We start from the raw sequence: 15,253 nt of genomic DNA, 5'->3' as shown, positions 1-15,253 counted from the left end.
GCTGCTGGAGTTCAAGGAGCACTGGGACAGTGCTCAGACACGGGGTCTGGGTTTGGGTGGTCCTGTGTGGAGCCAGGAGTGGGACCTGGTGATCCTGGGGGGTCTGTTCCAACTCCAGATGTACAATTCCATAAACTGGCACCTAACGCCGCGCCTCTCGTGCTTTGCTTCCTCTGCAATCTGACGTGCCGGTTGTTGGTTGCTCCTTGTTACTGAAATGGGGGCAGCCAAGTGCAAAGTAGCTGTGGAGACCCTGCAAGCAAGTGAAAACTCCCCATGCAAGTAGTGAAGGGTGTAATAAAATCATTTATTGCATTTTGTGCAGACAGGAGTCTAGAAAAATGAATACAGGTAAAGCAGTAAAGCATTAACAGGGAGCATTCAACAGCTGAGGAGCCACTCCTCCATTAATACCTGCACAGAGAACACAGGGGCTGTACTGAGGCGGCCTAACGCACGATACTGAAACAGTCACAGAAATTAAATGCAAGCCTAATACTTTTTTTTTTTTCTTTTTAGTTTTTGGTTTGCAACCTGTTTTATTTACAAGGTTTTAAACTTAATTGCATTGCTCTGCACACAGATTCTCTAAAACACAAAGCATACTAGGTCACTACATGTCTATTGAAATATTGCACTCGAATAAAAGTCACTTGAATGGACGCAGAACACCTAGCTACAGTGATTAAAAGATTATTGAATGAACTGACTGGGTGATAACATTCATAACAAATATATTGCACATGTAGCACAGAAAGTGTTGTAACCAGCAACTCTCAGACCTGCCGGGCCTTCTGCTCGGTTTCAGTCCTGCTGCAGAGGGGGTCCCGACCCCCCCCGCGCCTCGCTGCGGCCCCGTGCCGTGGCTGCCTGGGGCAGCCGGGGGGGTGCGGGGTCCCCGGGGCAGAAACCGCCCCGTGCCCGACGGGGAGCCGCGGGCATCGTCTGCACCATGGCGAACAGCAGGAGGATGCTCCTTGGGGAAACTGAACACTCACAGAGGCCAAACGTGCAGGGCTGGGTTTGTAAACTAACATGCAGTGCTGTCTGCTAAAACTGGCCCTCTCCAGACCAAAGGCAAGTGAGAACTCACCGTGGAAACCAGCACCTTGCCTGCCGCAGCGAGAGCTGCCTGGCAGGGGGTTGAGGCAGCCCAGGCTGTGCCAAGAGCTGCGCCCTGTTCTTGCTGGAGGATGAGGAAGGGAAATGCTTCGTTTCAGTGGGACGGATGGAAACAGCTCGCCTTTCGGCTCCCCGGCGGAGCCAGGACTGCAGCTTCACCAAGGGAAGATGAAACAGGGCAGAGGGGGAGCGGGACCTGTTTGGATGCTGGGACGCGATGAAGCAAACCCGCCTGCCGGGCAGCACGCTCTGCCTGGCGTCCCCGCTGCTCAGCAGAGAATTTCTGCCCCAAAAACCCGCGTGTGCAGCCAGAGGAAGAGCTCTGCCTGGCCCTGGTGCTCCTGCCACTGGCTGCTGCTGCTGCCATAACCCCTCTGCGCTCGCTGCTGGGCAGCCCCGCAGGGCTGGGGGCAGCTGCAGGGCAAAGCCGGGCGGTGACCAGAGGGTGACTGCGGGGGGGGGTCAGCGTCTTCCGCAGGGGCAGAGCCGTTGGCAAGCGTTGCAGGCCAAACAAGCGTGGTGCTAGCACATGAGATGAGAGGGCAGGTCGGTGTGCATGCCTCCTCTGGTACTGCAGAAGTGCTTCAAATACTTTGGGGAGGCTGGAAACAGCACACGAGCTTGTGCATGGTGGTGTAGGGGCAGAGCCTGGCAAAGCCTGTGTCCCATGGGACTGCCCTTGCCCCAGGCAAAAGGAACCTTTCACCTGTGGATGCCTCCTGCTCTTGTAAAAGCGCTGAGTGCGCGGCAGAGGCAGGACCAGGAGCACTGCTCGGTGTGTCTGTTCTGCTCATCAGCCCAGAGCCTTTGTGCTGAGACTGCATCTCAGCCTGACTTTCCTCTTCTGTAAATGCTGGGCTCCCCTGGCAGCAGGGAACCAGGCTCTTGGCACTATCTGTCTTCCACACCAGTCTGTGATGCAACCTGCTGCATCTGTGCAGCGAGCTGAGCTACCATGGCAGAAAGCCTGGCTGGGGCCGGGGCTGCTGGAGAGAAGGGAGGCACTTTGGGAGTGATGGAAATGTAGGAGCAAGGTATAAACAGGCACAGATGTGCAGCTGGGGCTTGGTTTTGGTCTGGGAGTGTGTCCAAGTAGTCTCTTAAAGCAAAAAAAAAAAAAAAAGAAAAAGCCAAAAGCCAAAAAAAGAGCACAAACGAACCAAAACTTCTTTCTATCCAAGCAGCCCCATATAGCTTTGGCCTGGAACTGGAGGAGTAGAGAAGCTCTGCAGAGGACGAGGGGACAGCGTCCTCCTGTGCAGAGGGAGCTTCCTGCCCTCCCGGAGGCTGGAGCTGGGGGCTGCGGCTGGCCCCAGCCCGCAGGACGGGTGGGCGAGAACGGGGCTGGCTGCCAGGGCCGCGGGGATGGAGCAGGTGCCAACTGCTGCCCGGCCACCCATGGGGACGCTGCACAGCACCCGCTCCTCCCTGCCGGCCGGGACGGTGCCGCGGGGCGAGGGGAGGCATCGGGGCCGTCTGGAGGGGGAGGAGGAGGAGGAGGAGGAGGAGGAAGAGGAGGAGGAGGAGGAGAGCTCCAGCGCTGGGCTCAGCTCTGGCCGGGTCACCCTCACTGTCCACCGCGCGTGGAGGGGACATCGCGCTGCTGTGCGGGGCCAGGCTGGCACAAAGCAGCCAGCACTGCCAGGAGAGGGCAACTCTTAGCAGGCTGCACTTCGAGTGGAAGCTCAAATCTGCTGTGAAACAAGTTCAGAAAAGTCTGTAATTTCTTTTCCCTGAAACTTTTAAGAAGCTAAATCAAGAAGAGAATGAACCCACGACCTGGCCCGTTCCCAGGGGCTGCTGATGGCTGGGGAAGGCAACAGCCCTCACCGCCACCCCAGGGCGCTCGGTGCCGGCGGGTGGGCGCCCTTTTCTTGCAGGAGCAGCCTGTCACACCTCCGTCCCCACAGCCTGGTGCTAGCATAGCCCTGCATCTCTCAGTATAGATATAGATCTCTATATATAGACTTCATCTGGTTCTATTAACATAAATATGATCACTTTAAAAATACACGTACTGTATTATGTACACTATGTACATGGGGCCGGGGCTGGATGACGGCACGCCATGGCTGCCCCCGGCACCGCTTCCTGCGTGGTTCCTGGAACCGTTCACATTTGTTAAAAGCTCCTCAGTTTCTCTGGCATGAGAGATGCTGTGGGGGACGGGGGTGGCTCTGCAGCTGCTGCCGACGGTAGGACATGTTTGAGGGGCGTCCCACGCCGTCCCGCCACGTCCTGCTGCCTGCTGCAGGGCTGTGGCAGGAGGGGACGGGCTCTGGACCACGCCACCCTGGCCAGCGGCTCCAGGGGCTCTGGGGTCTGCCCATGGCACTGCCCCAGCAGCAGCGTGGTGCTGGGGAGCGGGAGCACAGCCACGAGTGCCGGGGGGGCACAGGGCCCCTACAGCCACCTCCCTGCTGCAGGGCCCAGCCAGAGCTGCTGCAGCAGGGCTGAGACCAGTCACACAGACTTTGCATATGTTAAAAACTACCCGCAAATCCCAAGTTTCCTACAGCCCCGTGGCAGCACCTGTGCCTGCCTAGGGCCAGGGTTAGGGGCTAGGGGTGAAGCCCTGCAGACGCAGCGGGACATAGGGGACTGGTGGGCTGGCCAGTGTGGGGTCCAAACAGCCCCCAGAGCCCCCAGTGTGGCACCAGTTCCGCGCTCAGGCCACGAGCAGGCACAGGCGCCTGGGGTTGGCGGCACCCCCGCAGACCTGAGCGGCTCCGACTGATGCCGGGCACCGTGGGGCATCTGCTCCACTGCAGACACTGTGGCTCCAGGCAGTGACCGCAGCACGAGAGCCAGGGCAGAGGGAGCCGGGGTCAGCGGGGAGGGGGACAAGGATCATCGCCACCCACCCCAGGCCAGAGCTCATGCTGCAGTGGGATTGCTGCTCTCCGGCATCCCGACCTCCTCGGCTGCCCCCCACCCTCTGCCCCCTCCAAACCATCTCGAGTGCCTCTCCGTGAGCACGGCCCATGGCCTCCAGACGGGCGGCAGCGGTTGGGGCGCTCCAGGCCCAGCACAGTCAGGGGCCCCGGCCCTCCCGGGGCCAGCGGGCACTGCCGGAGGTGGGGAGAGGAGCATCCGGCGAGGAAAGCATGCTGGTGGCCTCTCTCTTCTCCCAGCACCTCCACAGAGAGGCAGGGCGTGAGCGTCGGGCATCGGGCAGTCACAGGGCACAGGCACATCCAGCCAAGCTCCGCAGGGGGGTAGCAGCACAGCAGGGCCCGGGAGCCCATCTCGGCACAGCTGCCCTCCTGCCTGGCTGGGGGGGCCGCGAGGAGCAGCGTGGGGGCCGGCAGCGGGGGCTGGCCCTGCTGGGGCCGGCGGTGGCGGCAGCGCTGGGCTCCGGTGCTCAGTCCGCGGTACACTGTATATATTTATATATAAACAAGGACAGCAGTGCTGTGACGTTGCAATGAGGAACAGCTGCTCTGGTGCTGGATGCTCCCGGAAGATCTGGTGCTGCAGTTCGAATGGAGAGATCAGGGGCACGGCTAAAGCCAGGTGAAGTTTTTGCGCACCGGCTGCCATCAGGCCTTCCCTCCTCCCCTCCAGGAGCGCGGTGCAGGGGGTGGCGGGGCTCTCGGGGTGCGGACAAACCTCTCTCGCGCGGTATTTCAGGAGTAGATGGTGATGACTTCCCGGCCCCCACCACGCACCAGAAGCACTCGGTCCAGGTGCTCCGTCAGCACCTCCAGAAACTCCATGTCTGCGTGGCTGTCAAGGAGGAATGCCAAGGGGGAGCACGGGGACAGCCCTGCACCCGGGGAGCCCAGCCCGCGGCACCTACACCCCGGAGCTGCTGGGATCCTGCATGAGCCAGGGCCGGGGCCAGAGCGCATGCCTGCGCTGGCTTCATGCGGCTGGGACCACGTCTGAGCCCCTGGCAGCAGGCAGGGACCTGCCGGCCCCCATGGCCACAGCGCACCCGCCAGGCACGCAGGCTGCTGCCATCGACACGGTTGGGCTCAGGCAGAGGCAGAAGCCGTGGGAGCGCCCGGGCTCAAGCACCAGAGCAGTGCAAGAGCCCCGGCCCCACCGGGGTCCCAGTCCCGGCCCCCACCCTGCAGAGAGGCGCTGGGCCCCGGCCCCGGGGCAGCAGGAAGGATACAGTTTTCATCCCCTTTCCGGTTGCGGGGTGGCCCTGGCATGTTCAGCAGGACCAGCTTGGCGTCCTGGGACTTTTTCACGATCACTTCGTTGAGCTTCACAGCTGTGTGCATCCTCCTCACGTTGGACTGGTTCCTGGGGAGACGGCACACGTGGGCACAGGGTCGGGCACGGCAGCCACATGCAGGGCCCCAGGGGGCCCGGGGCAGGCAGGGGGGGCACGGGACAGGACCAGGCTGCAGCACGAGCTGCGGGCACAGCAAGCCCTGCCTGGCACAGCCACTGGTGGTGCCAAGCCCACACTGGTGGCTGCGAGCTGCGGGGCTGTGCTCGGTGTGCCTGCGCTGCCTGCTCGGGCTCACGGAGCCGCCCTTGTGCACAGGGCCCACAAGCAGCTGCCGGTTCCCCCACCCTGACCCCCCAAAAAAACCCACATACTTACAGGTTCTCCCACTCCCTGCCAGGATCACGATGGGGTTGGGAAAAGAGAGAAAGGAAGAGAAAATGAGTGTCAGGCACGCACCCCAGTGCCCCCCAGCACCCCGTCCTCCTGATGCTCCTGTGTGGGGACCCCGACCTCCCCCTCCCACCCACCCCTCTGCACATGGGGGCTCGGAGCAAGGATGGAGCCAGCGCAGCCAGCCCCTGGTGCACCCATGGGCCTGGTCAAAGTGCACAGGGGACGGGGCAGCGGCATGTGGGGCCGTACGGCTTCATATTGAAGAAGTCCTTGATGCCCTCAGGGCTGACGGGGCTCTTGCTCTTGTTCTTCTCAGCCACGGTCTTCTCCTTGGTCCAGGTGAGATGCACCTTCTCAGGGGCCGTCTCCGCCTCATCGGCAGGGGACTGGGAGCTGCTGGAGAAGGTGGTGGCGTTTTTGTCGTGGATGAGCTGGACCTGCAGCAGAACAGAGGGAATGGTGGGCAGGGGGCAGGGGCCAGCGCTGGCGGCCAGGCCAGGACCCCTCGCACGGCGCCTCACCTCCTCCTCCGGCTTCTCCTCTCCGTCGCCCACCTGCTCCTCGGGGACACTCAGGCGCAGGCGTGTGTTGGCTGGGTTCTTGCGCCGGATGGAGCCGCGAGACTCGTCCGTGATGCTCTGGATCTGTGCGGGACGGGGGTCAGTGGGGGGCGCAGGGCAGAAGAGGGCTCGAGAGGAGACCCCAGCCCGGAGCTCCCACAGGACCAGCACGCGCCGAGGGGAGCTCGGGCACAGCCACCACGGGGCCAGCTCCCAGCCAGGCTGTCCTGCGGCCTCACCTCCCGCTCCCGCTCGTTCTTGGTGAGGTGCATTTGCTTGAGGATCTGGGAGCGCTGCTCCATCACCAGCGTCTTCTCGTAGGTGTAGGCAGAGATGTCGCTCTCATGCTGTGGGATGGGGAAGCAGGAGAACCTGTGGGGCTTGGCCAGCAGCACCCCCTGCTCCCCACCCCGGCCCTGCGTGGTCCCACGGGCCTGCGAGTCCCTGTGGTGCTGCCGGGCTGCACATCTGGACGAGTCTGTGCCATCTGCCCAGCTCTGCACATGACCACGATGCTGTGTGCCCCTGTGCCCCCAGTTCCGTGGTGCTGCACATCCCCGTGGCACAGCACCCTGGGCCACGGCACCCCCCCAGCCCAGCACTCACCATCTCCACCACCTCCACCTCCGCGGTGATGCGCAGGTGGTACAGGAATGTCGTCAGGTCCTTCTTCATCTGGATGCTGTTGTCATCCATCTGTGCCACCGTGAAGATACGCATCTTGCACTTGCGCCAGACCTGTGGGGAAGGACGGGCGGGACGGAGGTGTGGGCACGGCACGGTGGGGACGGCCCCAGACCCCCCCTGTGCGCAGGGCAGAGCTACCTTGTGGTGCCGCAGGAGGAAGGGCAGCAGCATCAGCATCCCCCCGTCATGGACAATCCACCAGACGTCGATGTGGCCCTCCGAGAAGCGCTCCTGGTTGCCCGGGAACATGGCAACGTTCTTGGCCACCAGCAGGGCCAGGTGCCCGGCCGTGGTCTCTCGCACCAGCTCTGGGAGGGAGAGAAGGGAAGGGAAGGGAAGGGAAGGGAAGGGAAGGGAAGGGAAGGGAAGGGAAGGGAAGGGAAGGGAAGGGAAGGGAAGGGAAGGGAAGGGAAGGGAAGGGAAGGGAAGGGAAGGGAAGGGAAGGGAAGGGAAGGGAAGGGAAGGGAAGGGAAGGGAAGGGAAGGGAAGGGAAGGGAAAAGCACCACATTAGCCGAGACTGCTCACGGCTGCACCCCAGCAATGGCTGGGTCAGGGCCCAGAGGCCGGGGCAGCCCAGCAGCCCCGCGCAGCCCTACCGATGAAGTTCCTCCAGGTCTGGTGGTCCTCCTTCTGGCGCCAGCTGCGGGGCCAGCCCACCAGCACCGTGTTGTGCTGCAGCCCGCCCAGCCCGCTGGACTGGATGAGGTGCGACATGCCGTCCCGCAGGTTGGAGGAGATCACCACCTGGCAGAAGCCCTTCACCTTCTCCGCTTCCATCAGGCGGCGGATGGACTGGCGGCGGGAGAGACGGCGTCAGGGACCGCGGGGGCCCAGCACTGAGACAGCGCCCGGGGCTGCCCTTGGGGCGGGGGGGGTGCAGGGGGCTGGCGCTGGAGGGGAGTGGGCTGTGGGGTGCAGGCTGTGGGGTACAGGCTGTAGGGAGGGGGCTGTGGGGTGCGGTGCCCCACAGCAGGACGGTTTGGGGCTGGGACAGAGGAGGCTCGTCTGCAAGCAGAGCTGGCGCGTGGCTCTGCGCCGTGCCGAGCTGAGGGTGTCCCCGTGCCAGGGCTCTGACGGGCGGCAGAGCAGCAATTAGAGTTATTTACTCAGAGAAATTACAACATGTCTGCATGGGAGAGAAACTGTTTGCTTCTGAGGGCTTAATCTCATTAATGTGCCGCCTGGCTGGTGCGGAGGTGCGGGGGGAGGAGGGGCTCTCGCTCTGGCGGTGAGAGGCTCCCTTCCTGCACAGCCGATGCTGCGGCCACGAGGGCCGTGAGCAGGGCTGGGGCTGCGGGGACACAGCTGGGGGGCTGCTCAGCACAGCAGCACAGCAGCCCCCGCTCGTGCTGTGCCCAGCCCTGCAGTGACAGCCAGGAGCCAGGATCAGCACCTGGCTGCTGCCAGGTGTCCCGGGGAGCGGGGCAGGCATCCTATGGTGCCATTGCCCCTCTGTGCCAGTGCTTTCCCAGTGCAGCCCCATAGCAGGGCGGAAATGCCGGGTGCTCTGCAGGGACCCTGGGGCCATGGCACGGAGCTGGCGCCAGCCCCAGCGCAGGCGTCGGCGCAGGGAGGGACTGGCGAGCTCTCACCTCCTCGGCTCTCTGCGCCTGCGGGTGGTTGTCCAGGAAGGTCCCTTCCAGCACAGAGGCCACAATGGTGAGGCCCTTGCCTGCTTTGAGCTGTGAAGTGAAGGACAGGAGCTGTGGGTGCACCACGTTCTGCTCCTGATCCACACGGACCAGAACCAGCAGCTGGGGCCTGGAAGGAAGGTCCTGCAGTCAGCGCCTGCGGCCGCCCTGCCCGGCGCCGCGCCGCCGCCACCCCTCCACCCTGCGACCTCACCTCCAGTTCTTGGTGTGGGGGGGCCCTTCCTCCAGCCGCAGCAGGGCGTAGCGGGCAGCACTCAGCGACAGCCCCCGGATCCCGTCACCCCACTCCTTCTCCGCCCTGCAGCACAGGGCAGCGCCTCAGGGGATGCTCACGGCTCCGGCCACCGGCGCCTGCACTGGGCAGCGCCAGGAGCCCGCCAGCAACGGAGCAAGGCGAGAGCCCCTCAGCACCCAGAGCATCCCGGGGGGAGCGGGTGGGTCGTGGGGAGCTGAGGACCCCTGGGTGCTGCAGGACCCCGCTGCAGGGCCAGTGGCGCTGGCCAGGATCTGCCAGCCCCTGAGCCGCCCTTACCCGCGGTACTCGATGTATTTGTAAATGAGGCCGGCGATCAGCATGGCGACCAGCGCGTAGTACCAGGAGCAGATGAACATCAGCGCCAGGCACAGGCTCATGCCCAGGAAAGAGAGGGTCCTGCAGAGGGCACCGCGCTGTCAGAGCCCCGCAGCGTGGGGCTGGGGCCGGCCGTGTGCCCGCCGCCCACCCGGCTCACCAGTGGTAGTAGCGGAAGCGTGGCCGCCAGTTGGGTGTCCGCAGCAGCGTCTGCACCGCGCAGGCCAGGTTAACGAACATGTAGCACATGAGGAAAAACCTGCAGGAGAGAAAGAGGCTGAGCCCGGCACACCAGGAGGCTGGGCTGGACCCAGGGAGCAGCCAGGCTCCGCTGCACGCCCCGACCCCGCGGAGCTGGAGCCAGCCGGGGCCCTGCCCATGGGCACGGGGAGATGCTTCACCCCGGCTGCACTGGGACCCCTGCGGCCCCACACCCAGAGCCAATGTGGTGCACCCCCAGAGCGGCCTCTTTCGGGGTCAAGGGGCTGTGGGAGGCCGTGTGCTTGCCCCAGCCCTCCCCAAGTGGCGGAGACCCGCAGGGGCATGGAGCACGAGGCCCGGCCGCCCCCTTGCTGAAGGTGTGTGCGCACAGAGCATGCTGCCTACATGGACAGGATAGGAGCCACCTCGTCCAGGGAAGCGATCAGGATCCCGATCTCACAGATGCAGGCGGTGAGCAGCAGAGCCCATGTGGGCTCCCCGTTGGCTTTGCCATGGCCGAAGACCTGGGGCAGGAGAGCAGAGCGTTAGGGGCTCGGCAGAGGCGGCACCGCGCAGCCCGTGGGCACAGCACACAGCCCAGCCCCAGCACAGGTGGTGGAGGCCGAGCTCCAGCTTGGGAAGGGGCCCGGGGTCACTGTGCCACAGATGTACCGGTGCCATGCACCCCCTGGCCGAGCTGCTCTTGGGGCAGTGACGGAGCTGGGGAGCAGGGGCCAGCAGTGCAGGGTGCCCCCACACACCATCCAGAGGCTCCTCGGCACAGCCTCACAGGGCCAGACGCCCCCCCATGTACCAGAGGCTCCACAAACTGGTGCAGGTCCCACAGGGAAGTGGAGACAGGGCCAGCAGCATGGGCACAGTCCTGTTCCCGAGAGCCACTGGCCCTGCCTGCCCCCAGGGGCTGCAGAGCAGCCCCAGCCCCCGGGACCCTCACCAGGCGCCAGGCAGCCGCATCTCCTGCAGCTGCGGGGGTGCGGGGAGAGGGGGCAGCGGCTGAGGGGAGGGTCTGGGGGGTGCGGGGGCTGCGGACACATGTCTGGGCGCATTAGAGGGCGCAGGCTGCAGTCCTTGTGAGAAAGCTCAGAACATGGCTGGCAGGGTGGAGGAGCACAGTTAAAATTAGCCTGCTCTTCCCTGGGGGGAGCTGTCGGTTTGGATTTGGAGAGATGAGGTTGTGAAAACGCGTCTTCAGAGAGCAGATAAAATATTAAGCGGCACAGCAGCAGGGGGGAGGGGGATCCTGACCTTTCCCAGCACACTCCTCCCACCGACATGTCGCGTCCAAACCCATCACGGCCGCCACGGCGCCAGTGCCCGTGGGACGAGGGCAGGCTGCTGGGCACCGCCGGTGCCCCTGGAGTGCCGCCGGGGGGACCCGCAGCCACGGTGGGTGCTGCAGACCAGGAGCTGCGTGGGGTCTGGGGACGCTTACCCTGAGGAACGGCACGATCCCATCCCTGGAGATGGCTTGCAGGAGGCGCGGGGCTCCGGTGAGGCTCTGCAGCCCAGCCCCGCACGTGGAGAAGAAGGAGCCAATGACAATGACCCATGGGGACGGCCACGCCAGGGTGCCGACCACCAGGTTCCCGTTGACAGCTTCACCAAACCTGCAGGGCACCAGCACCTCTCACAGCTCCGTCCCCTGGCCGAGCCCCAGCCACCCTTGCCCTGAGAGTGTCGGGGTGGTGCAGGGCCAGCTCCCGCGGCCAGCTGGCCACCATGGGACACCGCAGGGGAGGGGAGGGACAGAGGGGACAGAACAGGACGGGACAGGACGGGATGGGACGGGATGGGATGGGATGGGATGGGATGGGATGGGATGGGATGGGATGGGATGGGATGATGAGATGGGAGGGGATGGGACAGGAGTGGAGAAGGGCCCTGCCCTGGCTGCTGCCTCTTGGGCAGTGCGAGCTCAGTTGGCTGGGTTCCATCCCAGCTCCTCTCCGGTGGCTGGGGGGACAGGGAGATGTGGCACGGGGGGCTTCCCATCCCCTCTGCCAGCAGGAGGCCAACTAAGGCTGCGTGCAGCTCGGATCCAGTTTGTGTTGGTGCTGGCGACCCAGAAGTGTCACCCACGGCACGCAGCCAGCTGGGCTGCCCTACATACAGGCGCTGCCTGTTGACAAACAAGGGAGCTGCACGCAGCCCGGGGCGGGAGGGACCGGCAGGTGAGCAGCAAACCACGGGGGCAGAGGCACAGGAGCCCCCAGAGCCTCTTACAAGGTTTGCACCCCCAAGAGCCTGCCCCAACAGCGCACAGCCTCAGCACCCTTCCTTTGCATACGCTGTCCCCGCCAGACCCACAGTGCCACCGTGCCTGTCCCAGTCGTCCCAGTTGTGGCTCTCTGACAAGTCCCCGTGCAGCTGTCCCTGTCCCCAGCCTGTCCCTCCCAGCTCACCCCACACCTGCCCCGCACGGCCCAGAGACACTCACTTGTCGCGCAGGACGACCCCCTCGATGCACGCCCCAAAGAGCACGACGGAGCTGATGTCTGCGGGGCAGTCAAGGAGAGCCTGGGAGGTGCAGAGCCCCCCACACCCACCCTGCCTGTCCCCGGCCCCGCACAGCAGAACGGGCAGCAGCACCCAGCTACCTTGCCAGACCCCAGCCCAGAGCAGTCTCTGCCCTGCAGCCACAGCCCGCGGGGCCTCACCCACGGCGCTGCCGAGCCCTGAAGGATACAGACCGCAGAGGTGGTGGCGATGGCCAGGATGGTGCCTGTGGGGATGGATTTCTGCGCATCCCGCAGGTCCCCGGAGCGGTTGGAGCCAGCCATGATGCCTGGGGACAGGGGAAGGTGCCGGGCTGGGAGCTGCACCGTGCGCAGCCAGGCCAGCAGCACAGCAGGACGCCCGCTGGGCCGTGTGCTGGGGCATGGAGCAGGCACGGGGCTGCCCCGCAGCAGGCTCCCCACATCCCACCAGCACTTTCCCACCTGACCCGCGCTCTGAGGCCACTGAAGGATCAGGCACAAAACCCATTTATGTGACTTGTCTCGTTAGCCCTTAATTAGCTCAAGCAGGGGAGTTAGTGGCAGTGGCTGCAGGGAAAGGGTCCTGCCACGGCTGGGCCAAGGCTGGTGCCATTGGGTCCGGCACGGCCCCATGGATGCGCCCCCACAGCCCGGCTGCTGCTGCTGCACGTGGAGCAGGATCCCGCAGCGGGGATGCAGCTACCTGTGGCTCAGCCTGCATTATTGATGTGACACAAATCCATGAAAAATCACACCGTGCCAGCAAGCGAGCGCCAGGCGGGAGTGCTCCAGGGGCCGTGCGTGGAGCGGTGTCACAGGGCCACCAGGTGCCAGGACCCCCAGCACTGCTGGGCCCTTCCAGCAAGTGCGGCACCAGGACAGCCTGCGGGGCGTCCCGCCGGGCTCTGCAGCAGGACTGGGGCAGGGGAGGGCTCCTCCTCCCCCGGGAGCTATAAATACCGGCGCCAGGGTACGTCAGCACGGCGGAGCGAGGCACCCGGCTCCGGAGCTGCGTGGGAGGACGGGCTGTGATCCACCCCCGCGCCGGCACGGGGGCCGCGGCAGCGGGCGGCGCACGTGGGGCTCTGCAGGAGCAGGCACGGCGGCACGTGCGAGCGGGGAGCCGGCGGCACCCACCTGTGACCGAGGGGAAGTAGATGCCCACCAGCAGGGTGAAGTAGGAGGTCATGTCGCTGAAGACGTAGGGCTGGTCCATGTCCACTGGCGTGTCGGGGGGGCTCACGGAGGGCAGCCCCCGCTTCTCCACGATCACACCCTTGGTCAGGTAGGAGCTCCAGAGGTTCTCTGTGAGGAGGCACAACCGGCACAGCCAGTGTGAGGATGTGGCTGGGGAGCTGCCCGTGCACATGGCTGCGTCCCCGAGCCCCGCGCCCAGAAGGGACAGAGCATGGGGGTGCCCAGCACCACGTCCCCTGCCCAGCCTCGCCAAGCACAGCCGCAGCCAGGGCAGCTGGTGTCCGGCCGGTGGGGGATGGCTCGTGCCCAGCCTCACATGGACTTCAGCAACACCGGGGCCACGGGGACACTGCCGGCAGCACGAACAGGCACCCAGAGCAGGTATGTCCTGCTGCTGGCAGCGTCCCTGCAAGATACTGGAGCAGCTGACATGGGATTCCAGTAGCAAATAATTAAGAGGGTAATATAATTAATGCTGATCAACATAGGTTTAAGGAAAGTGGATCGTGTCAAAGTAACTTGATAGTGTTTTTGATGGGATTATGAGTGTGGGGCTGATGTAACAGGCTTAGTGTCCCCGCGTGTGCTGCCTTGGCCACAGATCGCAGCGAGAAACTGGAGCAGCAGAAAGCAGCCAGCGCTGTGGGCACGGCTGGGCAGGGGCCGGCAGCATCGCGCTGGGGCTGCCCCGTGGGGTCTGTGCAGGTCTGCGAGGACCAGCCCGAAGCACCTGGCACTGCACATCCCTCCCCAGGAGCGAGACGTCCCCTGACCACCCCCCCTGTTACAGATGGGTCTGGCAGCCCCCACTGTGCACAGCCCTTGCCAGCTGCCACCACAGCCCATGTCCTCATACAAAAGGCACATTTCTCCCTGCATGGAGGGACCCAGAGCCTGGGGCACAGCCTGTCCCCGCACCTCCCAATTCAGTTACAGCAGCAGAGGCCACCAGCAGCCTCCTGAATGCTCAGCAAATACACTGCGCCACGTCCCCCCAGGGCTGCAGCTCTGACAGCCCAACACCCTGACCATGGCAAGGAGCATCGTCCTCCAGCACCCAGCTGAGGAGCATGAGCACCTGGGAAATGCACCAGCAGCTCCACAAAAACAGGTCAAAAGTGGCTCCTCCCAGCGCATTCACGAGGTTTTTCTGTGCCCTGGCCGCCCTCCAGGCCCGGCTGCAGAGCAGCTCCTGCTCCCCAGCGCGTGTGCTCCAGCAGCAGCAGCGCAGTACCCCCAAGGGGCAATCACTCCTCACTAAACCTCGGGTCAGGCCTTCCAAAGGCGAAGAGAAAACAAAGAGAGGATTTATTCATCCCCAGCCTTTCAGTGTCATTCAGATCTGTCGGGTTCCCACTGGCTGCTCAGAGCACCTGGCTTGGTCCTGTGGTGCAGCCGTTCCCACTACTGGCATGGCCGCACCTCAGGGCAAGAGCATCCCCCCCGCACTGCCCCGCACCTCCTAGACTGGGACCATCTTTCTGCTCCATGCCCGAGGGGCAGCTGCCCACGCACCCGCTGCCCACCGCGCACTCACCCTGGATGAGGCCGCTGGCAGCACCGGGGATGCCCTCAATCTCGGTCACGTTGTTCATGGTGAAATACTCGTCGCAGGTGGCGTTGAGAAAGCGGGAGGTGCAGAAGAGCTCCCAGAGCTTGGAGCCCACCGTCTCGTTGCCCTCCACCACCACCTTGGTGCAGAGGTCGAATCCGTGGCGCGAGAGGGTCCTGTTCCCCAGCAGGCAGATCCTGGGGGCGTTGGGTGCTCAGCAGGGGGCCGCCAGCCCGGCCCCGCCGCCCCGCAGGACGCCATACTCACGGGAAGCTCGGTGGGTCGAAGGCTGACTTGATGACACCGGCATAGATGGCAAGGATGGAGAGGATGACGCAGCCCAGGAAGACCAGGGCAAACTTGTTGACGTACTTGACACCCACGAACACCACGGTGGCCATGCAGGTCAGGACGCAGGTGCCGTAGACGCGCATGTTGTTGAGCATCGCCGCTGCCTCCCCGCTGGCATCCTCGGCCTTGAAGATGGCCATGGGTGGGAAGATGTAGGCCTGAAGGGAAGAATGGCATCACTGCCAGGGGAAGGAGCCTCAAAGGGCTCCTGGGGAGCACCCCTGGCCCCCCACGTGGGCACACTGCCCAGCAGCACGGGCAGGCAAGGGCAGAGCCACG

The 15,253-nt window shown here is 64.5% G+C and overlaps 1 protein-coding gene across 5 annotated transcripts in view; it reads right to left on the bottom strand.

Annotated features, from left to right (window-relative positions):
* Nucleotides 1-286: 286 nt before the first annotated feature.
* The window catches only part of SLC12A5 (solute carrier family 12 member 5), a 29,561-nt gene continuing 14,594 nt past the window's right edge, over nucleotides 287-15,253 (bottom strand). For 4 of the 5 annotated variants that reach the window (XM_038166134.2, XM_038166133.2, XM_038166135.2 and 1 more), the window contains exons 7-27: nucleotides 14,891-15,132; nucleotides 14,609-14,820; nucleotides 13,012-13,179; nucleotides 12,084-12,182; nucleotides 11,835-11,892; nucleotides 10,830-11,004; nucleotides 9,782-9,900; nucleotides 9,336-9,434; nucleotides 9,137-9,256; nucleotides 8,798-8,902; nucleotides 8,545-8,713; nucleotides 7,549-7,744; nucleotides 7,090-7,259; nucleotides 6,871-7,002; nucleotides 6,504-6,611; nucleotides 6,226-6,348; nucleotides 5,954-6,141; nucleotides 5,687-5,701; nucleotides 5,246-5,379; nucleotides 4,735-4,843; nucleotides 287-4,596 (exon numbers count right to left, since the gene is read on the bottom strand). In XM_038166134.2, the coding sequence (XP_038022062.1) occupies nucleotides 4,752-4,843; nucleotides 5,246-5,379; nucleotides 5,687-5,701; nucleotides 5,954-6,141; nucleotides 6,226-6,348; nucleotides 6,504-6,611; nucleotides 6,871-7,002; nucleotides 7,090-7,259; nucleotides 7,549-7,744; nucleotides 8,545-8,713; nucleotides 8,798-8,902; nucleotides 9,137-9,256; nucleotides 9,336-9,434; nucleotides 9,782-9,900; nucleotides 10,830-11,004; nucleotides 11,835-11,892; nucleotides 12,084-12,182; nucleotides 13,012-13,179; nucleotides 14,609-14,820; nucleotides 14,891-15,132 (2,724 nt within the window). In that variant the 3' untranslated portion in view covers nucleotides 287-4,596; nucleotides 4,735-4,751. Of the gene's footprint in view, nucleotides 4,844-5,245; nucleotides 5,380-5,686; nucleotides 5,702-5,953; nucleotides 6,142-6,225; nucleotides 6,349-6,503; nucleotides 6,612-6,870; nucleotides 7,003-7,089; nucleotides 7,260-7,548; nucleotides 7,745-8,544; nucleotides 8,714-8,797; nucleotides 8,903-9,136; nucleotides 9,257-9,335; nucleotides 9,435-9,781; nucleotides 9,901-10,829; nucleotides 11,005-11,834; nucleotides 11,893-12,083; nucleotides 12,183-13,011; nucleotides 13,180-14,608; nucleotides 14,821-14,890; nucleotides 15,133-15,253 lie in introns of all 5 variants that reach the window. The other variant, XM_072026355.1, reaches the window with a different exon arrangement.

The sequence above is a fragment of the Anas platyrhynchos genome, chromosome 21, assembly GCF_047663525.1.
Source record: "Anas platyrhynchos isolate ZD024472 breed Pekin duck chromosome 21, IASCAAS_PekinDuck_T2T, whole genome shotgun sequence".
Classification (NCBI taxonomy): Eukaryota; Metazoa; Chordata; class Aves; order Anseriformes; family Anatidae; genus Anas; species Anas platyrhynchos.
The sequence above is the reverse complement of the archived record's forward strand: the minus strand, read 5'-3'. Positions and strand labels throughout refer to the sequence as shown.